The 23,209-nt window shown below is 41.4% G+C and overlaps 1 protein-coding gene across 1 annotated transcript in view; it reads left to right on the forward strand.

Annotated features, from left to right (window-relative positions):
- SEMA3A (semaphorin 3A) overlaps window positions 1-23,209 on the forward strand; it is a 332,620-nt gene that overhangs the window by 153,758 nt on the left and 155,653 nt on the right. Inside the window, exon 3 of the mRNA XM_061582314.1 lies at window positions 17,955-18,112. Within this exon, the coding sequence (XP_061438298.1) occupies window positions 17,955-18,112 (158 nt within the window). The remainder of the gene's footprint in view (window positions 1-17,954; window positions 18,113-23,209) is intronic.

The raw sequence follows: 23,209 nt of genomic DNA on the forward strand, positions 1-23,209 counted from the left end.
GATGGTACTCGGAGGAGGGCCTTAGATGTTGAGCGCTGTGTACGGGTAGGTTCATATTGGGAGAGGCGTTCCACCAGGTATTGCGGTCCCATGCCGTGTAGGGCTTTATAGGTCAAAACCAGCACTTTGAATCTAGCCCGGAAACAAATAGGAAGCCAGTGCAGATGGGCCAGAACAGGTGTTATATGAGCAGACCTTCTGGTCCGCGTCAACAATCTGGCCGCTGCATTCTGGACTAGCTGTAGTTTCCGAACAGTCTTCAAGGGCAGCCCGACGTAGAGCGCGTTGCAGTAGTCCAATCTAGAAGTTACCAGAGCATGAACAACTGAAGCGAGGTCGTCACTGTCCAGATAGGGACGTAGCTGGGCTACCAATCGAAGATGGTAAAAAGCATTCCGTGCCACCGAGGCCACCTGGGCCTCAAGAGACAAGGAAGGATCGAAAAGAACTCCCAAGCTACGAACCTGTTCCTTCAAGGGGAGTGTAACCCCATCAAGAACAGGATGAACATCCTCCATCTGAGCAGAGAAGGCACTCACCAACAGCGTCTCAGTCTTGTCTCGATTGAGCTTCAGTCTGTTAGCTCCCATCCAGTCCATTATCGCGGCCAGGCAACGGTTTAGCACGTTAACAGCCTCACCTGAAGAGGATGAAAAGGAGAAATAGAGCTGCGTGTCATCAGCGTACTGATGACAACGCACCCCAAAACTCCTGATGACCGCACCCAGCGGCTTCATGTAGATGTTAAAAAGCATGGGGGACAGAACCGATCCCTGAGGGACTCCACAATGGAGAGTCCAGGGTATCGAGCAATGTTCCCCAAGCACTACCTTCTGGTGACGACCCACCAAGTAGGAGCGGAGCCACTGCCAAGCAGTACCCCCAACTCCCAACTCCGTGAGTCTTCCCAGAAGGATACCATGGTCGATGGTATCAAAAGCAGCTGAGAGATCAAGGAGAATCAACAGAGTCACACTCCCCCTGTCCCTCTCCCGACAAAGGTCATCGTACAGGGCGACCAAGGCTGTTTCAGTGCCAAAACCGGGCCTAAAACCGGATTGAAATGGATCAAGATAATCAGTGTCATCCAAGAGCCCCTGGAGCTGGCCGGCAACCACCCGTTCCAGTACCTTGCCCAAGAACGGAACATTCGCCACAGGTCTATAGTTGTTCAGGTTATCTGGGTGCAAAGAGGGTTTCTTCAGGAGCGGTCTCACTACCGCCTCTTTTAGGCAGTCAGGGACCACTCCCTCTCTCAAAGAGGCGTTTATTATCTCCTTGGCCCAGCCGGCGGTTCCGGTCCTGCCAGCTTTCACCACCTCATTGCACAAATCACCATAAAAGAATAATGAGTGGCTGTATCTAGGGATATAGATGTTTTCTACTTCCACACACTGTTGAAGCATTCCATAGAGTCAAATTCTCAATCTGGCCTGTTTGGGTGGTTTTTGTTTTTAAATGTAATTTGGCAGGGAAAGATTGCAATTTTTGTGGTGCAAGGTGTCTGGGAAAGGCTCTGCCTCCCTTAAACTCTACAAGAAATGCAGAGGATATAATGATGAATGTTAAGGTTTCATGGTGCGATAAAGGCCTGGAGCAGGCATATAACTGCCTCTCTCCTAACTGTGAAACAATTGGGAGTACCCTATGGCTTTACGTGTTTTTGTCCTCTCCTTACTCTCATCTCACATGAATTCCTCCCTCTCCGCTTTTTTTATTTTCAGAGGTAAGCATGGTTTGTGTTATATCTATATTGGTGTTTTCACGAACCATTGTCAGCTCAATCATAGTTTAAAGTATGGTTTAGTGCTAACTGTTGATAGTGAAAATGCTGGTACAGACTAGATGTACTGCTGCACCATGGGTCATTCCAAAGATGAAAGTGTGAGAGAAATTTGCATGTGAGAGATGGAAGAAAGTGGGGAAAGTGTTTGACATTAGTGGCATTTCCAACGGAGAATATTACTTTTCCACAGGATGTAATTATGCCGTATTGAAGTTTTATCTTTTACGAAATGTTAATAAAAGAATATTGTAGTAAAACATTTCAGTTGGTATCTGGGAAATTCTTCCAGAGAGCCTTTAACCTTTGGTATTATAGGGAAAGCACAGGCATTCTCTTTGGTATTATACTTTGGTATTATAGAGAAAGCACAGGCATTCTCTTAATTTTCAGTTACTCACTACTTGCAGATGTAATCCATCTCTCAAGAGCAAACTGTGGTTTCATAGTTCAGAATGGATACCTCTAATAATAGCTAAAACAAGAATATACTGAAGACACTGAAGTATTCCTGTAGAATTAAACTCTCAGAATAATTTTGCAGTCCTGTTATGAATGAAAGCATTACAGCATAATTTGAGCTTGCCTGCAAAGTGATACACAGCATTTCACACAGCCCTTCTTTCTCTCCCTAATGTTAATTATAATAAAGCATTGATTGGTTTTGCTTCAATTTTGCTTTCATTTTTGGGGTGCAACCCTCAGCACACTTACTTGGAAGAACATATTGGTGCATGTCTGTCAGAAAAAAGTGCCTAGGCCAAGGATCGCCAACCTTTTTGGGCTCATGGGCACATTTGCAACCCGGTAAAATGCCATGGGCACCACAACCAAACACATGTTTGTTTGTTTATTTATATATTACATTTATATACTGCCCCATAGCCAAAGCTCTCTGGGCGGTTTACAGCAATTCGGTATAAGGCAGCTTCCTATGTCCCTATCCCAACTCCAGCAAGACTGTTTGCTGAGGCCCTTGAAGCTTCCAAATTGCCTTCAACGGCAGCTCCCCCCCCCCCTCCAGTGTAAAGTGTATTGATTGCCCTAGCTGACCTTCGTGGCTTTCAGGAGCTTGGATGATAGGAGCAAGATCTCTGTTTTCCAAGGAAGAGTGTAGATGGCGTATAAATGTTTAAAAGTATAAATGTCCCTTAAGATACTCAAAGAGATGCTCTTGGTCTTGTAGAAGAAGTGTTTAGACTTAACTTAAGAGAATGAACATCACAAGATCCTTAGATAATATTTCTGGATCCTCTTTACTCTCCTCCAAGTCCACGGCAATCATATTCCAGGGGACTAGCTGTGTTGATCTGTTCTAAAAACAATCAAAGCAGGCCTGTGAATGACACAGAGCTTGCTGGCTTTCCCATCCCCTCTGGATCAGCTTCCTCTTCTTGAGTTGGGCTGGTCTTGCAGCCTGATCTATTGGCTACAATAGAATACTTATTTCAACCCTAATTTCAGTGGGAGGAATGGTGGGCAAAGAGGCCCTGTGGGCACCAAGGAAGGCCTGTGCAGTCACATGTGCATCTACAGGCATCACACTGGCGACCCCTGGCCTAGATCATACATGTAAAAATCTTGGCATGGATACAACAAGTGGCTCATGCAGGACATTGACAAAAGACTGATAAAGACAAGTGGGAACAAGGAGAAGTGAGACAAGGTGCTCAGCAAGGGATAGAAGAGGCCAGAATAAAGAGAGAAGTACAAGGAAGTCAGACTGGGAAATGCTTAGGGTCAGAAAAATACAGCCTACAGCTGGTCAGAAGCAGGACAAGGAACACTCCTCTGCAGCAGCCAACTAAGCTTTCAGCTAGAGATCATCCACTGGAGTTGTGGATGGGGGTATACAAGGGGAGCTCCTACAAGTCCTCCAAGAACAGAGAAGCATGAGCAAGAAGACCCAAAAGGGCGACTACAGAGCTTGGAAAAGTTACTTTTTTAAACTACAACTCCCATCAGCCCCAGCCAGCATGGCCACTGGATTGGGCTGATGGGAACTGTAGTTCAAAAAAGTAACTTTTCCAAGCTCTGGAAATTCCAAGTGGTCAATCAAATCCTGGCATCAACTCCTCTGTTCTGGAAAAATATGGAGATGCCCTCCCTGCTGAACTGCTGACACTAACCTTTAGAATTGTTTTCTTTTAAAAAAATAATTATTAGTACTCTGTTAAGACCCAGTCATGCTAAATAACTTCACTGTTGGCCTTAACATTCAGTTCCCCAAGACATGTTAGTTATTTATGCTTGCATGGAACCTAAATATGGATACACTCTTCTCCACCCATCCCATGCCCTTGCTTGTTACCATGTCAATGGCTTTTCCTGTTAGGGACATGGAAACGCAACAGGAACAATGTGGCAATGAATTCTCTTGAGCAATACATGGAATGGGGAAGAAACTTGCTGCGGTGATGGCAGTGACTACGCAGGTTAAACCGTCTTGTTCAGAAAATACATGTGGGTATCTGGAACGTCTGACTAAATGTTTCCAAATATTACTTTGTGGAATAAATGACAGACTTTCATACATACATATTGGTAGCAATCCCCAGGTATCTGAACGTAAGATTTATGAGTACCCATGGTTTTAGTTGCTGTTGCTGAGCAAAGCCCTTCTTGCTGAAGTAACACTTGGTTCTGACATTACAGCAGAAAAATTGATGTATTTTTTTAAAGAAATAAAATCTAGCAACTGTAAAAGAAGCTGGATGGTAAGACATTAGTTCCCAACACTATTTTGTAGAAATGATCATGATGTTGACCAAGGTCCAACACCAAATAATGTCTTTGTATTTTACTTCATTAAGATTTGGTTCACTGATTTTTAAAAATGATTTTTCACTTTTATAAAGGGAAGAGAACTTTCCAAAGGTTGCTTTTCCACCAGTGGGAGATTTGAATTTGATCTCTGTCTGGAAGAGCCAAGAGGTAATTATCCCAGCAGGAAGAAACTTCTGGCTGGGTTTCTGGGGAGACCTCAAAAACTGTTATCCCTTCATTCCTTCTGCTGTCTGATGGAAGCATAGATTAAGTGAATGTCCATTTAGAATCAAAGGATTGCAGTGCAATTCTCTTGATAAATCTGAAATCAAATTCCATCAGGTGGATACTGAACAAAATACATCTTTTTAAGGCAAAGGAGTGCTGAGAAGATTGACTACCAATTTATGACTCCATCAAATGGAGTGACTGGCCAGTGGGAAACCACTCAATAATTGATTTGTGTTTTGTGTAGAAGCATTGAAATAAAAGATTGAGCTACACTCCCCATATTTTCCGGCTTATGTGCAAAAGAAGAGTCAATGTGTCTCCTATGGGCAAGCGTGCACACATTATGCTGGAACTATAGCAAGAAAGCACAGTTCATTATGCCTTCTGCTTTGGTATTTCTGTGTAGTGTGTGAAGCTGCAGCATACCGAGGCTGAAAATCTGGGCTTCCATTCAGCTTCCTTTACCATGCGGCTGCAGCATCTTTCTTGAGAGAGTGTGAAAACAAAATTTATTGCACAGAACTTGCAAGAAACTGCTCACTGCATGGTCTCTGTGTTTGCCCCACGCTTTTTTTGCATGTATATTCTGCAACTTGTTATTGAGGCAATAATGATGTATTTATATGGGACCGTCCACTCATAATTCTACTTGATTGTTGCTTCCTCCCTGTTAAAACAAGAACAGCACAGCGCGTGTCTTGTTTCTGTTATTTGGGCTGATTGCAGGTGTTGCCACCACTCACCATATGCTCAGAGACGCATGTTAACAGATTCTTCCAAGCTACACAGCAAGTGGATTGGTCTGTGAAAGACCAACCCAAATTGTGTTTGCATTTTGACAACTTTGTAGGGCAGTACAATATCTCCGAGAGGAGGTCAGATCTCCTGCCCCCCTGGTGCATTCACTATAGCTGCCCAATTTCCCTGGTTTTAAAAGTTTGATAGAAATATCTGTTGGCTATAGGTACGTTCTTAAACTGCAAGGATTTTTTGCCTGTTCATGAATTTAATCTGGGAGGAAATGGAATGGGATCCTGTGCAAGTTTGCTGAGAATGGATTAATCATTTGCATGCTTATTGAGTTCAGTGGGATTTACTCCCCTGCAATCATGCTTAGGATAAGTGAAACTGGCCATGGGGGGAGGAGGAAGGAGGGCAGAGGGAGGGCAGAAGGGAGGAGGGGGGAGGGGGAAAGGGGAGAGGGGGAGGAGGGCAGGTTTGGTCATTTGCATGCTTTTTGAGTTCAGTTGGATTTACTCCAATGCAATCATGCTTAAGATAGGTGAAACTGACCATGGGGGAGGGAGGAGGGGAAAGAGAGAGGGGATGGGAAAGTCAGGTTTGATAATTTGCATACTTATTGAGTACAGTGGGATTTCCTCCCATGCAATTTTGTTTAGGACAGGTGAGACTGACTTGGGGGAGGGGCAGGGAGGGCAGGAAGGTGGAGGGAAGGGGGGAGTTGAAGGAGTAGGGGAAGGGGAGGAGATTGGGTGGGTGGGCACTGGGCAGAGGGAAAGCCCCTTTCCTTTCCAAAAGGAAAACATTGTTAACAGTATCATGATTTTGGGGGGTTTCCCCCACCTTTTTATTCTACAGCAGAAACATGTAGTCTCCCACCCAAATTTAAACCAAAGCTGTCCCTGGCCACATCCACACCAGACATTTATTCCACTTTAAACAGTCATGGCTTCTCCCAAAGAATCCTGGGAAGTGTAGTTAGTGAAGGGTGCTGAGAGTCATTAGGAGATGCCCTATTCCCCTCTCAGAGCTGCAATCCCCAGAATTCTCTGGGAAGAGGGCTGACTGTTGCTGACTACTCTGGTCACTGAAGCTCTGTCTCCTAACAACTCTCAGCACCCTTCACAAACTACATTTCCCAGGATTCTTTGGGGGAAGCCATGACTGTTTAAAGTGGTATAAATGTCTAGTATGGGTGTGGCCCCCTGATTAGCCAAGCCAAACAGCTGTTAGTCTGGCTTTTAGAACACTGACAGTTGGTTTTTATTGACCATGCTTCAGTTATCATAGACTCTGATATTAATTTTCTTAAATTAATTAAAAATCAGCCATGCCTTTTTAAAACTTTTAAATGCAGAAGATGAAGGTCAGAGTATGGGGCAAGGTCAGTAACAGAATTACAGGTATTCTGTGAACATGGCTGATTTTTTAATTAATTTCAATAAATTATGAGACTACTGACAGAAAGAAGTCCAACAGGGTTCTGGATTATTTTATTCTTGTTTTAGATTTTGAACTCTGGATTCTCTGACTGTTTTATGTATCGCCATAAAAACTTAGCGGGTTGTTAAGCAAGCGTTTCTGAGTTCAAGACTATAAGTTTTGTAAGTTTTTGTTTTGAAATGAGCTTATGGGAAGCAGCAGAATGGCATGAGGGGTATTTTCAATTTGACATAGTGGAATGGTTAAAATCCATGCTGGGTACAGTATAGTTATAAATAGAGGCAAGAAGGGTTCCTTCAAAAAACAGAAGTCTCATCCAATGAGAAGAACAAAAAAGAACGTAAACTTTGGCAATGTCTGTCCAGAAATAGCAGGTGAAAGTATTGTTAAAGATAAAACAACCAAGCGTATAGAAAAACAAGCCTTGTTGAAGCAGAGGGTGCAAGGGTAAGTCCTGTCTCACCAACCTATTAGAATTCTCTGAGAGCGTCAACAAGCATATAGATAAAGGTGATCCAATTGACATAGTGTATTTGGACTTTCAAAATTAATTAAAAATCAGCCATGCCTTTTTAAAACTTTTAAATGCAGAAGATGAAGGTCAGAGTATGGGACAAGGTCAGTAACAGAATTACAGGTATTCTGTGAACATGGCTGATTTTTTAATTAATTTCAATAAATTATGAGACTACTGACAGAAAGAAGTCCAACAGGGTTCTGGATTATTTTATTCTTGTTTTAGATTTCCAAATATTGTTGCACCACAGAATTGCATAACCGCATTATGATATTGGTAGTTTTATTTTCAATTTATTTCCTAATGATCCCTTCCAGGGAATTTGCTTCTTTCATAGCTGCCACACCCTGAAAGATTCCCAGTCTGCTTCTGCGTTGGAATTGCTTTTTGACATGCTTTTAAACCTTTTATCTAAAAAAAAATGTGTTTTTAAACCTTTTTTTAAAAAAAGTTTTCAAAGCTTCTTAAAAAAATGTTTTTAAAGTTGTTTTGTTTTAATGTATTTTAATGTCTTTTTTTTTTTTTTGCCGCCCTGGGTTCCTGCTGGGAGGAAGGGCGGGATATAAATAAAATAATAAATAAAATAAGTAAGCTTAGCAGTCATAGAATAAGAGGTGAGGTCCTCTTGTAGATCAGGAATTGATTAAATAGTAGGAATAAATGGATAATTCTCCCAATGGAGGGATTTAGAAAATGGAATCCCCCTAGGATCAGAATTGAGACCTGGCTTTTTTACTTGTTCATAAATGATCTAGGGTTAGGGGTGAGCAGTGAAGTGGCCAAGTTAGCTAATGAAACAAAAAAGGATTGCAGAGAGCTCCAAAATGATATCTCTAAACTGAGTTAATGGATGGTAAAATGGCAAAGCAATTCAGTGGAAATAAGTGTAAAGTGATGGACGTTGGGGCAAAACATCTGTTTCACATATACTCTCATGGGTCTGAACCCATGAGTCTGAACTGGTGGATAGTTCAATGAAGATCTCAATCCAGGGTGTGGCAGCTATGAAAGAAGCAAATTCCCTGGAAGGGATCATTAGGAAATAAATTGAAAATAAAACTACCAATATCATAATGCGGTTATGCAATTCTGTGGTGCAACAATATTTGGAATACTGTGTACAGTTCTGGTTGCCTTACCTCAAAAAAGGATATTGTAGAGTTGGAAAAGGCTCAGGAAAAGGTAACCAAAATTATCAAGGGGATGGTGCAACTCCCCTATGAGGAAAGGCTGCAGCATATTGGGCTTTGTAGTTTAGATAGCATCAGAGCTTGGAAAAGTTACTTTTTTGAACTACAACTCCCATCAGCCCCAACCAGCATGGCCACTGGATTGGGCTGATGGGAGTTGTAGTTCAAAAAAGTAACTTTTCCAAGCAGCACTGTATAAAATTATGCATGTCATGAGGAAATTGGAGAGAAGTTGTATTTCCTCTGTCATAATACTAGAACTTGTGGTGATCTAACGAAGCTGTATGTTGAAGAATTCAGGACAGACAAAAGAAAGCACTTCTTCATACAGCACATAGTTAAACTATGGCATTCCTGTGGAATCCCACAGAAAGCAGTGATGGCTACCAACTTGAATGGTTTTAAAAGAGGATATAAATGGCTATCAATGGCTATCAATTGGCTATCAATGGCGACTAGCCACAATGAGTATGCTCTACCTTCCCAGTTGGAGATAGTGTGCTTCTCAATATCAATTGCTGGAAACTGCAGGAGAGGAGAGTGGTCTTGCTTTCAGGTCCTGCGTGTGGACTTCCTATAGGAATTTGTTTGGCCACTGTGGGAACAGCACGTTGGACTAGATGGGCCATTGGCCTGATCCAGCACACTCTTCTTAAGTGTTTATGTTCTTATGTGTGAACTGCTGCTAAGGCAGAGATGGAGAGTCTTTCTCCTATGAAGGGCTGTTATCCCCTGGGAAAAGTTAATCAGAGGCTTCAGCCCAAGGTGGGCAGAGCCAGGAGTACATGAAAGTTGTAGGATCGTGCAGGTCTTCTTCTGACTGTGTCACCCCATGTCATCTTTACGTCTTGTGCACTGGTGCATGAGTGTGTGTGTACATGTGACACATGCAAGAACAGGAAGAGAGAGGAGTGGAACCACAGAGTTGGTGCTGAGGGTGGCTTTTGGGCCACAGGTTCTCTACCCCATCAGGTGTCAGTCTCAGCAAGTCCAGGGCCCTTGGATGCCATTCCATATAGAGCCAATACTGCTCATCTGCTAGTCCATTTGCCAGATTTAGACTGAGGGGGGGACAGGACTGTGGGGGCAAAACATATGATGCATCATATGAGTCTATCCGTCATATGTTTTATCCATCAAATGCTTTGGCTCTTACATGCCTGTGAGAAAATAGGGCTGCACCTCAAAATGTTGCCAGCATTTGATGTGCATGTTGTCTGATGAATGTTGATCACACACAGGCTTGAAAAGGAAAGAAAAAGCTGGTTTCAGCCAAAGTTTCTTTAAAAGCAATGATGTGCATAGCACAGGAAGTTTGTGGTTAAACAGTATGTTGAAGAAAATCTCCCAAAGCCTACAGGCTATTACATTAACTGTCTGTCATCCCTTCCAGTTTTACACCCTAACACATAATGGATTTTCCTTGATGTCTGATTCGCCAGCCTTGCCTTAACAGAGAACTGAGCTAGACCTCATTGCTTGAAACTTGGCATCTTGCTCGGTTCTGTGGAGGTCTGTGACTCAAAGCAAAAATTCCAAACTCTTTTGTGAATTGCAAGTCAAGTGTATTTCCAGAGCAGAACGGGCTGCTGTGCAAAGCACTCCTCTAGACTCCACCAGTGCTTTCAGTCTCTTCACCACTGACATCTATCCAAATTCTGCTGTAACTGAGAATATATAGAGGCTGTCGGAAGGCTTAGAAGATCTAAGCTGGCCTTCAATATAATTGAAAAGGACACTTTCTCAAAGTGCTGGATATCTGATCAGAGAGCAAAGTAGGTATTGCTGAACCAGACCAACCTAGGAAATGGTGCTGATAGCAAAGTCTTGAAGTGGGGTGGGGGAGTATGATGCCACAGACTTACACACTTGGGAGAGAACCTGGATATAGGCCATCTAAACCAGCTGGTTCATTGAAGATGGTTATTTGCCTACATACATGGTGAGTGGTGACTGCTGTCATTGTATGATTCCATAGCTGACCCCTAAGGATTATTGAGTATGTGTGTTTCATCCACGTCCTCTTGCATATATATGAAACAAAGTATCACTTGCAAGACACACAGATTTCTGAGATCAAGAAAACAATCCACCTCCAAAGCCATGAAAATTCAATCAACTGTTGGGCTGGGAGGGTATGATGAAGGTTCCAGAAAGATTCCAATGTATGCACTGTATGTATGTTAATTAGTCTGTTCAGTATTAAGCTTTATGGGTGGTATTCAAAGTTAGTCCTACTCAGACCAGACCCATTGAAGTTAATAGGCATGACTAACTTAGAGCCATTAATTTCAATAGGTCTACTCTGAGTAAGACTTAGTTGAATACAACCCTATATATTTCTATCACCTGCTCAATCCTTCAAACCAGAGATGAGGAACCTGTGGTCTTCCTGATCTTGTTGGACTATAGCTCCTATTATACCTGACCATTGGCCATGTTGGCTGGGGTTGATGGAAGTTGGAGTCCAACACCATCTGAAGGGACACAGCTTCCCCTTACCCGACTTAATTCTGTTTAATATGCTTGTGTTTGTTTGTTTTTAAGAAGATAGCTTATTAAATGTATGCCCTACTATGGCTTCATGGACACAGAATTGTTAATGCTTGGTATTTGACATGGAAGGTCAGTTGATACAACTAAAGAGGTGTGGAGTTGCTATAGAGCTGGTAAAACCCCAAAATTGGGTTGAACAGTGGCATGGTAAATGTGAGCTGGGTAGGTAGACTAGCAATGGCTTGAGCATTTCACTGTACTTAAAACACACCTTCAAAGCACATCTGTTCTACTTTGCTCATTCTGACTGACCCACTTTCCCTTACTCTCTGTGTCTTGTCCATCTTTTGATTGTACAGCTAAGGACAGAGCCTATGTCATATTTAACACTGCCTAGCTATTTTAGGCACGGAATAAATAAGTTATTTGGATCACTTAACAACATCCTTTCTCAACATGTAACTCTGGCTGTGTGCCCTTAGCATTTATACTAAATGTTGTAGATGATCACATGAGCCACTGTGCTGGCAACTACATGCTTATCGTTGCTAGACTCCCCCTCCCCCCAAATTTGTCATCTGATTCTGTTCATCTGAGTACAGAAAATCCAAGTCTACCCTTATGATAAATGTCTTAATAATCACCCTATGGTTTGTGCATCATATTCCTCTGCTACTTTAAACGACACATTAAAATCCGAATGGTACAATATGTTCTCATAGTCCAAAACATAGTCCGGGGGGGGGGGTGCTGTTAATGTCTTGCTGATGGAGAGCAAACTGTAGGCTCGACCAAAAAGACTATGAGAGTTTATTTATTTATTTATTTATTTATTGCACTTGTATACCACCCCATAGCCGAAGCTCTCTGGGCGGTTTACAGCAATCAAAAACATTAAAACAAATATACAAATTAAAACACATATTTTAAAAACAATTTAAAATTTAAAACAATATAAAAATAATTTAAAACACATGCTAAAATGCCTGGGAGAAGAGGAAAGTCTGGACCTGGTGCCGAAAAGATAACAATGTTGGTGCCAGGCGCACCTTGTCATGGAGATCTCACCTGCATTCCATTTGATGTTAAACAAATTTTGATCCCCGTGGTATGATTTATCCATGATCAGAGCAGGCATGTGAATAAGCAAATAAGGCTGACATCTTCATGTCTAGTTAGTCCCTCAGTGTGAAATATTTTCAAGACTTCGTTAAGGTAGCAATTCTAAAGGCCTTTCCTCTGGTGTAGGACACAGTCATAGTTGAGAGGAGAACAGAAGACTAGCCAAATACTCAGGTTCTATTCAGGTCAGCATGAGCTTGACTTGTTTAAATAAATTCTCAGGTATGTGCTACTTCCCCCCCCCAAAAAAAAACAGAAATTCTGTTCAAACCGATGGCAGTTTGCACTGACTTGACAACATTTACAGGTATCTGGAATACGCCTGAAAAACGTGAGCTGTTCAGATCAATGTAACATAAGCCAAATTCTGCTTCTGAATTATTTATTGCATACAGTTTGAGAAATGATTGAGCAGAAACTGAAGTGGGACCTTTCGCATTGGCCTACGGCAAATTTCATTCTGAAAGCAGCCACTGACTTTATAATTGAAACAGAGCAAGCATTTTGAGGAAAGAAGACCAACTTCAGCCCCTTAGGGAAACCTCGGCCGCCATCTTGATTGATGGCAAACCTGCGTGCGCAGTGCACGCAGACACTAAAAACAGCAGAGAGAAAGGAAGGTGAAGCGGGGGAATGGCGGGCAGCTCAGAAGCTCCTGCCCTGCTATCCGTGGCAGTAATCCTGCCGTATATTACGGAAGGGGAGCACAGGGGCCCTTGGCCAGTACCCCACCTGACAGCCCTTTGGAACCGGCCCTGATCTCTGCTAATATCTATACAAATTTACCGAATATATGGGAGGGGGCACGCCAGCCTCCAACAGCCCATTGGCTCCATACTCAACTTTCAATCATTAGGACTGAAGATGTGAAGGGGACTTTTTTGGCATTTTTTATTTATTACATTTATATCCCATCTTTTCTCCAAGGAGCTCAAGGCTCTCCCCCTCATTCAGTCCCCACAACACCCCTGTGAGGTAAGTTAGGCTCAGAGGCAGTGAGTAGCACTCCACCAGGCTTTGCCCCTATCTTACCCCTAATCTCCTATGCATTGGCTCCCAGATTTTGCCCCTGTATGATCCTCATAAGAACATGAGAAGAGCCTGCTAGATCAGGCCAGTGGCCTCAGGAACGCTGTAAACACTAGCTCCACCTCTCAGGTGGCCCCTGTTGTTTGTTTCTTAAAATTATGTCCTGCCCTTCCTCCCAGTAGGAGCCCAGGCATGTGTTCTGTATCTTGAGTGTGTGTGTGTGCGCATGTGTTTGCGTGGGTGGGGTGTTGGGGAGTGGAAGTACCGTGCCTCTTGTGCCTGTGTATTCACTAAACATTCCTAACAATATTCCTTATAAACATAAGTATGTAACTCTATGTGCATACCTACCAAATGCCAGTGCTCTGCTTCCCTTCTTCCCCAACTCTTCATTCCATTTCCTTCTCCTTACTCTGACTTCCCTGTGCCTGTTTTTAGATTGAAAGCTCCTTGTTATTTTATTTTCTTCTTTTCTTACATTTATATCCCACCTTTCTTTCTTTGTGAAACCCACGGCAGCATACCTGTAGTTCCCAGGCAGTCAGCCATCTAACCACGGACTAGGCCCAGTCCTTATTTAGCTTCAGCAAACCCTTATATGCCTTCGGATCACGTGGCCTCATGGAGTAGTACCTGTCTTCTCATTTTTTTTAAGAGTACCATGTATATAAACAGTGTAGTAGTAGTAGTAGTAGTAAATAATGATAAATAATAATAATAATAATAATAATAATAATGTAGCTGTCCTGCAATAAAAACAAACTGGTCCATTGTGAAATTAAATATCACACTGAACTTTTGTAAGTTTTTTTTTGGTAAAGGAAGGAGATTGTGGGCATCTTTCTAATACATCCCACTTCATTAGCCAGGTCAGGGCCAGCTATTACAGAGTAAGGCTGCAATCCGGTACACATTTACCTGGTAGTAAGTCCCATTGGACCCAATGGAGCTTGCTTATGAGTAGACATGTGTTGGCTTGCAGCTTAAATGATAGTGTACAGCAGTTGAAGAAGAGTCTTCAGCAATTTGAAACAGTAAGAGGCAGGAGCTTCCAGCAGTGAACCCCTGTGAGAGGCCTAAGGTCTTTTAAGTACCCAAGAATGTTTTCGTCTCTAAATTGCTGAAAGAGTAGAGCAGAGGAGGAAGAAATATATTTTACAACTCTTCGGCCCCTGCAGAGTCTTCCTTCCTTCATATCTTTGAGCAAAAGAAACGGTCAGAGAAGTGGTCTAATTTACACCTATAGAAACAAGATCTAATCTTCAGGCAAAACAACTTGTTAGTCAGGCTAAGCATCGGCTAGCTGTAAGGAAGCACCCACTGGATATGCTGTCAGTAAAACAAAAGTCTGGAAACTGAAGAAAAGAATATTTGAATGCGAAAGTATGGAAAGCAATTTAGTAAAATCCCATTGGGATTGCATAATCTCATTTCTTGACTGATCCTTTATCTAATATTAGGAGATGCATAACAATGAGAGGATGGTGCCTGAAGCAAAGCAATGAGGATGGGGAAATTAGCACAACTGGCACAATCGAAGCAAGTTTTAACTTATACAGCTAATATATACTACTGTTTTTTTGGATGAGCTACAGTACTATGTTTGGACCAAATCCAGTTCTCATTTAAGACAAGAAGCATTTTAATTATGTTAATAAGTAGTGGGATTTGTGTACAACCTACTTTTTTTTTCAAACTAGGATCACCAGAGCACAAAAACAAGTCAGTAAGTTGCTGCCAAAAGCAATTTTATTCAAAGCAGACAGCTTTCAATTACTGGATTTACAAATCTCCATAGAGTTGCATCAATCTTTCTTGGTGACACTTTCATTTCCATTTCAGTCGGGCTGAAACAAGATGTGTCAGTGGAGGTGTGTGAATGCATCTTTCAACTATTTGCAAATACCAGCAGCAACAGGGAAGGAACTGATCATGGCCAGTACCACAACAGAAGGGAGGGGCTGTTTAACCCTCCATCCACCACACACCATTTCCCTCCCAGAACTGTTAGGAAAACCTGTAAATTTTTTCTGCTGGGGAAAATAGTTACTTTGTGGTAGATTTTTCAGGATCAGTCTGCCCCTCCTGCCCAACACAGGCCATACTTCAGCTGCTGTTGAATGAATGAATCATTTATTACGGTCACAGACCAAAAGATTAAAATCAGTATAAAAAGCCACAAAAAATACGTATAAAAGACAACTGCTGATAATTACTACAAGCCAAATAAATACAAATTAAATAGTTCATTAGCCAGAGGACTGGCAGTATTTTTTCCTAATTTGCATTGTTAAAAAGAAACTTTGCACCACTTTCGGTAACAGAGGGTGAGACATCCCTTAAACAGAACAATACCAAATTTGCAGAAATATCCCTAGGCAAAACAGTTAATAAAGGGGAAATTTTCCCTTTTTTTGCATTCGCTGCACAAATTACAATACAGTAAAACAAGTTGAACAGTTTCCACTGCATCAGCTCTGCAAGGACAGGTCCTTTCACTAACTGGGATTTTGTTAAATTGTCCTTTCAGCAGTTCCAATGGCAGCACATTAAAGCGGGCAAGAGTAAATGCTCTCCTGTACTTTGGAATAGTCAGTGAGTACAAGTAGCTGCTGTTTGCAAAAGATTGAAAGAGATGGATATGCATTCATGGTTTTTATTGTCATGTCTAGTTTGGCCCAAAGTCTCTAATTTTAGTCATAATCTTAAAGTCTTAAATATGTCTCCTTTTTTCATTCCTTAACTTCCTTTTCAGAGGTTTCTTTTCTTCATATACCAAAAGCGTGCAACAGGGAGGGAAATGATCTTTCAATTATTATTCAAGAAACAACCCTTGTCTAATTGTCGCAAGTGCTGGAGTACAGTTACGGTCACTAAAAAAAATAATTGGGAAAAGCATGGAGGAAGGCAGTGAATGATTATGTGAACAGGTGGCCATCGTTTGTACAAGTCATGTGCACAGCATGTCTCCATCCTTAAGATGAGATCCTTACGCCTAGAAGACCAGTATTCATTCCAGTGGCTATTTTCAAGCATTCATAATTTTGGGCTCTTTCCTGGTTTGGTTCTGTTATAAACCTTGACTTGTTTAAAAGGCCCTCTTTGTCCCAAAACGTGGCTTGTTAGTATTTGAGTTTTCCTTTGGTATTGTTTGTGACTTCTTGGTGCTAAAAATCAAGATTAGACAATAAACACAATGAAACTAATTAATTGATTGAATTTGCATCGAATGAACCAGTGCCATTGCTGTGTTCTTCAGCTGCCTTTTGAGGATATGATAGCAGTCATTGATCAAATAGTTATGTTCCAAAGAACAAAATGTAAAATCTGAAAGATAATCAAAACACCATTGTGACACAATGGGTAAGAACGTACGGAGAGTCCTGCTGGATCAGGCCCACAGTCTCACAATGCCAGCCATACGCTTATGGGAAGCCTGCAAGTAGGAGCTGAGAGCAACAGTGCCTTCCCCGTTTGTGAATTCCAGCAACTGGTATTCAGTCGTATACTGTCTCCCAGAAGTGGAGGTAAGGCATTGGACTAGGGGTCTTGGAGTTGAAATCCCTCACCACACAAGCCCTCTTCATGCATTCCTTGCGTGAAGGGGCAAGAGAGACAATGGGGCCGCAGAGTCCCTGAGGTCACACAGCTCACCCAGCCCTCATGTGCTGAGGGATAACTTCTGATGTGGCAGACGTTGTCCTTCAACATGTGAGGGGCTAGATGAAGCTACATCACTTGCAGGGCAGAAATAAAAATGTGACTCCACAGCCGCTTTCCTTCCATGCTGCCCCTTTCACAAGTAATGCATGAATATATATCGTCTCTATGATTAGATTGCTCCCTGACAATATTTTCTTGATTTTTTCCTCCCCATAAAGTTATAACATTTGTACCATCCTATCTTTTTATATACTTAATTGTCTTGTACAGTACACTATCAGTGGCGCTTTTCTTACCAATATATATATTATTTCTAGGATATGCCAATATTTCTTATCATTTGTTTCTGTAATCATATTATCAAATGGGAAAGTAACAGACCAACCTATTGGATATTCTTGTTTCTTTAATCCTGAACAGATTTCAGTCCATTGTTGTTGTTTTCTGTGCTGCTTTTCAACTTTTGTAGAGTAACTCCTACAAACTAAATTTAATGTTTGTTTTCCTTTGAATCCCTATAGTGAGCATGTAAGCACATGCAATGCCAACAGTCTGTAGCATCCGCAAGTATGCGGAGAATTTTATATCCCGTTGTTTCTCTGAATTTCTGATTGGTTGAAAATGTATGGTAAAATTCATCTCACCTCCTCCATCTTGGAGCCCCCTGTACCCTTAAAGTTTCCTCCACTGTAAGAAAAATTGTAAACATAACCCCATGAAGTAGTAGTCAGTAGTAGCAGTAGTCATAGTAGCTAATTTCTAACTGCCATTCTGCTGAGAACAAGGTTGATTGCAATATAATAAGACAACAGCAAATGTAAAATAATGGTCTGAAAACTAAAACATCAAGTATCACAGTTCATAGTAACATCAGCATTCTGAGAAAGTCTGCCAAAATAGATAAAAAAATTGTTTAGAACCAAGGTCTTTGTTCATCAAATTAACTAGAAGTATCTTGTCTTTCATCCTACAGAAATGTATGAATCCAACAATATAATCACTTTCCACGGACTGATCAATAGTTCCAGTTACCACACATTCCTTTTGGATGAGGAGCGAAGTAGACTCTATGTTGGAGCAAAAGATCACGTATTTTCTTTCAACCTAGTCAGCATCAAGGAATATCAAAAGGTACTTTCAATCTTTTAACCACTTTTAACCACTTTTCCAATCTTTTAACCACTTTTTGATCTAGGTATATGGCAGCCTTTCCCAACCTGATGCTCTTCAGATGTTTTGGACTATAACTTTGTGCTGGCTGGGTCTGAGTTGTAGTCCAAAATATCTGGAGGGTCCCAGGCTGGGTGAGGGCTGGTCTGTGGGTGTGATGGTCAAATGTTTGGGTACTTGACTATGATGATGCCCTGGTTATTTGTGTGGTGGTAAATCTGTGTCTTAGCTATTCACGCTTCAGGTCTGCTCACATAATGTGATTCTCCCCATAAAAGGATCCCTACATATATATATATATATATATATATATATATATATATATATATATATATAGCATGTTAGGGAGACAACTAAACTAGAACACTGGTCTTCTTCCTGTCTCTTTTTCTATATGAAGGGAGCTTGGGGTTATGCAGAAGCTTTCAACCCGTGAACCCTCATTGGTAGGCTGAAGCGTACAGTTCAGATGTAGCTTAGTAAGATCTAGGCTTACCATCTCTGAGAGATGTTTTTTGCAGGACTTAGTTCCTCTGGGCTTAGTCCAGTTAAAGTCATTTGGACAAACTTCATCTGGATGCAATCTATAAATTAAGTACAGATGGAAGTAGATTCTGGGTAGATTCATAGTGCATTTCCTTCAGTAGTGAGTAACTACAGAAAGTTCCCGCACACCAGAGGATTTCCACATCAATGAATATGTTTCGAGACATACATCAGCCCTAGCACAACTTCTTCTAAAATTAAGCATTTTGGTTTTGGCCCTTACTGATTCTTGTGTTGGACACCCAACCCAAGTGTACCACCTCACAACTGATGACATAACCCACTGGACAAAGGGAGATTGTGTGCTGGCAACACTGTACTTTGTTTACAATAGACCATAAAAACAGATTGTCTCTGCCCTATGTGGATAAGCAGTACTCCAGTCTTACTTTCCTTCCTAAGGTGGTCTCCTTCTTTCACCTCTCTCCAGATCATCCTACATAGATCCTAAATATGAATAGGCAATGCACATCCTTGATATCTAGAGAGCTTTGGCATTTTACCTCTCACTTGTGCACAGATATCTCAAAGGAGAATGAAAGGATGTTTACCTGTTACTGATGTTTTTTGAAGGGTCTTCTGAGTAGTCACATGTACTGATCTTCTTTTCTGCTGCTGAAGTCTACTTCCTGACTGACATTCTTTATTTTTGCCCTGCCTATAAGAGCAGGTATACATAGGCACTTTTCCTGCTCAATGGTAGAAGCGTGTCTTCTCTTTAGCGAAATAGTTTTAGAAATTTCCCAAAATGTCTGGTCAGGTGCAGAACCACTTGTGTGGCTGCAGACAGCTACCTGAAGAATATCAGGTACAGGTAAACTATCTATATTTTATTCTGTTCATCATCCAGAAGCCATATAGGCTGAGCTACTATATAAAAAAAAAGAATGTTAAGGGCTGATTTTCTTGCTGTGGGAGACCACTGAAAAACCTGCACATTGCTACCATTTTACATTGTGGCTGCAATATTTGTACAATCTGCTAATCATGCTGCATTATATTGATCATGTGAGGAGCAGAGCTTGGAAAAGTTACTTTTTTGAACTACAACTCCCATCAGCCCTAGGCAACATGGCCACTGGATTAGGCTGATGGGAGCTGTAGTTCAAAAAAGTAACTTTTCCAAGCTCTGGGAGGAGTCAGCAAACCAGCTCCACTCCTGGAGGTTCTTTGTGTGATTGGGACAGTCCGTGTGGTGACGAAGCAGTCTTCAATTGTTGTGGTCATGATTTGAAGCCCCCAGAATGCAAAAGTAATGCCAGTGGTCCTGCAGCATGATCTGTGCATGTTTATTTGGAAGGAAATCCCATAAAATACAATGGGACTTTCATTCTAGTATTAGTAAGTTTATTTAAGAATGTAGTCCTATAGTGCAATCCTACACATGTCTTCTCAGAGGCTTGAAGTTAGAATTAACTCAAATGCAACTGCAGCCTGTTTGCCTAGACTTAAAACAGCTAAATTTTGAACAGCCTTTTTAAAGCTTTCATTGGTAAACAAAATCAGGGTGATCAAAACAGCAGACTACATAAACAGACCATGAACCCTTGTTCCATTCTCCCTTCCTTGGCATCACGTGCCTCCACGCAACATGTTCCTGCTATTAATAAATCATAATAGATGGGACACTAATCGAGGGATGATGAATGGGTAAAATCTCTTTCCCTATGATCGAAGACCTGACTTTTATTTGAAGTTGCACATTTAAATTGGAAGCTGATGCACATTTCAGCAAAATGTTTTTTTCCCTTTTAACATAAAAATACATTCATCATTTAATATATTTCTATGAACTGTTCAGCCTGTGTTGAAAATGCAACTGAAATGGAGCAACCATTTCAGTCAAGAATTGAAATGTGTGTGTCTATGTGTGTGTGTGTAGAATCTCTACATGAATCTTGTTACAAAAGAAATATAGTTTCAGTACTAGTGATGTTATTTCTGACTTGGTATTGACCTTTGGCACATTAGCTTGCTTGAATGATAACAATAAATACTTTGGTCTTTAACTCTGAACTAGGTCAGGGTATTCCTTTCTATTCTCTAAGGATCAAGATGAAAGCAAAGCTGGGTATTCTCTATTCTCTTCAGAACAACCATAGAGGAAGCTGGTTATTTATTTGGATGCTCTGTGGGGTCCATAGTGTAATGCAGAAAACATCTGGAATAATTAAAAAAAAAAAGAGTGCTGCCAAGGGGGAAAAACTGTTCTTCTAAGTTATGAGAACTTAGGGCTAATTCACACATGGTCTCTGAACCATATCTATTCACATACAACTTGTGGTCCTTGATCATGAATAGACAAAATTCACAGAGCATATGTCTACTGATGGATTTAGACAGACGGTGAGGGCAAACGGGCGAGGGCTTTTGCCTTCATCTCTGTTTTGAGCTTCCTGGGTGCATTTAGCTTGGAACTGCTGGAAAGGTGATTCTGAACTACCTGGAGCTTTGGTCTGATTCTGCAGGTATCAATCAGATCAAAGCTCCATCTAGTTCAGAACCTTGTTTCCAACAGTTGTTGATCAGATTCTTCCAGGAAACCCCAAAGCAGGCTATACTCAGCAATTAGTATTCAAAGGTAAACTGCCTCTAGACATGGAGGGTCCTTCCCCACTTATCATTTACTGTGTATTTATAATGTTCCAGACATTCATTTCTGGGTGGGCATCCACACAATGTTGTGTTTGTTTTGTACATATCCCAGTTCCACCCCACCCACCAATGTTAATGCAGATTTCCTTTATTGGGGGAAAAATCTGATTAGTACTGTTAATATTGGTATAGTTGTGAAAACTCCAACCAGTTGGCTGTTTCAAAGCAGAACTATTTAATTTTTGAAGACAGTTTGTTTCCCACATATTATATGATGGAGGGAGGCTCTCCAACGCCACACCATGTTCAGCTCTGGTTTGGCACAGCTGGACACACCTGAGCCATTTTATTTCTGGGAACTGCATGGCAAGCTTGTTGCTTTTGCTTCAACCTATGGCTCAGTGGGGAAGGAAAGAGAGATGGCAATCTTGCTGTGCATTAATTTTTTTTTTAAAAAAATCCCTTTATACCAGAGCAGGCCTTTTTAAAGTTTATGTGCTGCAAGAATGATGTACAACAAATGCACGAGCACCTGTACATCAAACATTTCCTGTGGCATGATAATTTCAAACAAATACACCCTGCTTGGTGCTTTGTGTGCGTGTTCATTGCGGTGTCCCAGTTAGTTGAAAGCATGGAGAAAGGAAGCATGGTCTGTGCATGAACAAAAGAGGCATACGCTGCCCACTGGTATGAATGTAAAAACAGAAAAAGTGTAAATGTTGTGATATCACGTATTCTTCTAAAAGTAGAATGAGAAGAAAAAGAAACCAGCAGAAGGCTTCCATGTGGAACTGCCAGGAGTTTCTATCTAGCAGTTAATCAGAGCTTGGAAAAGTTACTTTTTTGAACTACCACTCCCATCAGCCCCAGCCAGCATGGCCACTGGACTGGGCTGATGGGAGTTGTAGTTCAAAAAAGTAACTTTTCCAAGCTCTGGTTACAATTAACAGCTGTCGACATGCCAATGCTCCTCCGTGAATTTTTGTAATCCTTTTATAGCCATCTAAGCCAGTGACCATAACCACATTTTGTGGCAGTGTGAGAGGCACGTTCTTTTCCATCCTGAAAGATGCATCCAGCCAGTAAGCATAATGATACAGATCTGCATCCTGATGGACTTCATGTGTGTAAGCCTGCTTCTGCGTGTGGATTCCCTTGCTGGATCAGAGCACTTTTATTTTTCAGCTCCGAGTTAATCCATTCTGTTTTTCTCAGCCACCTTTTTATTCACCTGTCTCAGCACTTTTTTAGCCAGGAATAGAAGCATAAGCTTTTGAGACAGCCTCCTCATGAAATTTTCAACCTGATTTTATAGTCTTACAAGGGTCTATTCAAGCCTTTTATCAGACGTATTCAAGCCTGAGGGTCTTTTTGAAATCCAGACTGAAGCTCCAAACTTTGTATATTTTTTCCTTAAGTTTGCCTTAATCTGCTGTATATTTCTAAACCAACCTTCCCCTGCTTTATCAAAATGAAGGTTACAATCCACTCATGTTGCCATTCATATTGCATTATCTGAGGCTCCCAACTGAATCAGCCTGACATTATTGGGAGATCATGTTTTATTCTATATGTAATTCCTAAAAGCTTTTTGAAAGAAATGAATAATTCATAATTAGGGTCTGTGGGTTTTTGCTGTATAAGACAGAATGGATGTTCCAGAAGAACTAATATTGAACACAAACTGAGGTGAGATTCAGCAGTGGTTAGGCCTCATCTTGAATACTGCGTCCAGTTCTGGTCTCCGCACTTCAAGAAGGATGCAGACAAACTGGAACAGGTTCAGAGGAGGGCAACAGGGATGATGAGGGGACTGGAAACAAAGCCCTATGAGGAGAGACTGAAAGAACTGGGCATGTTTAGCCTGGAGAAGAGAAGACTGAGGGGAGATATGATAGCACTCTTCAAGTACAT

This window comes from Rhineura floridana, chromosome 8 (assembly GCF_030035675.1).
Source record: "Rhineura floridana isolate rRhiFlo1 chromosome 8, rRhiFlo1.hap2, whole genome shotgun sequence".
NCBI lineage: Eukaryota > Metazoa > Chordata > Lepidosauria > Squamata > Rhineuridae > Rhineura > Rhineura floridana.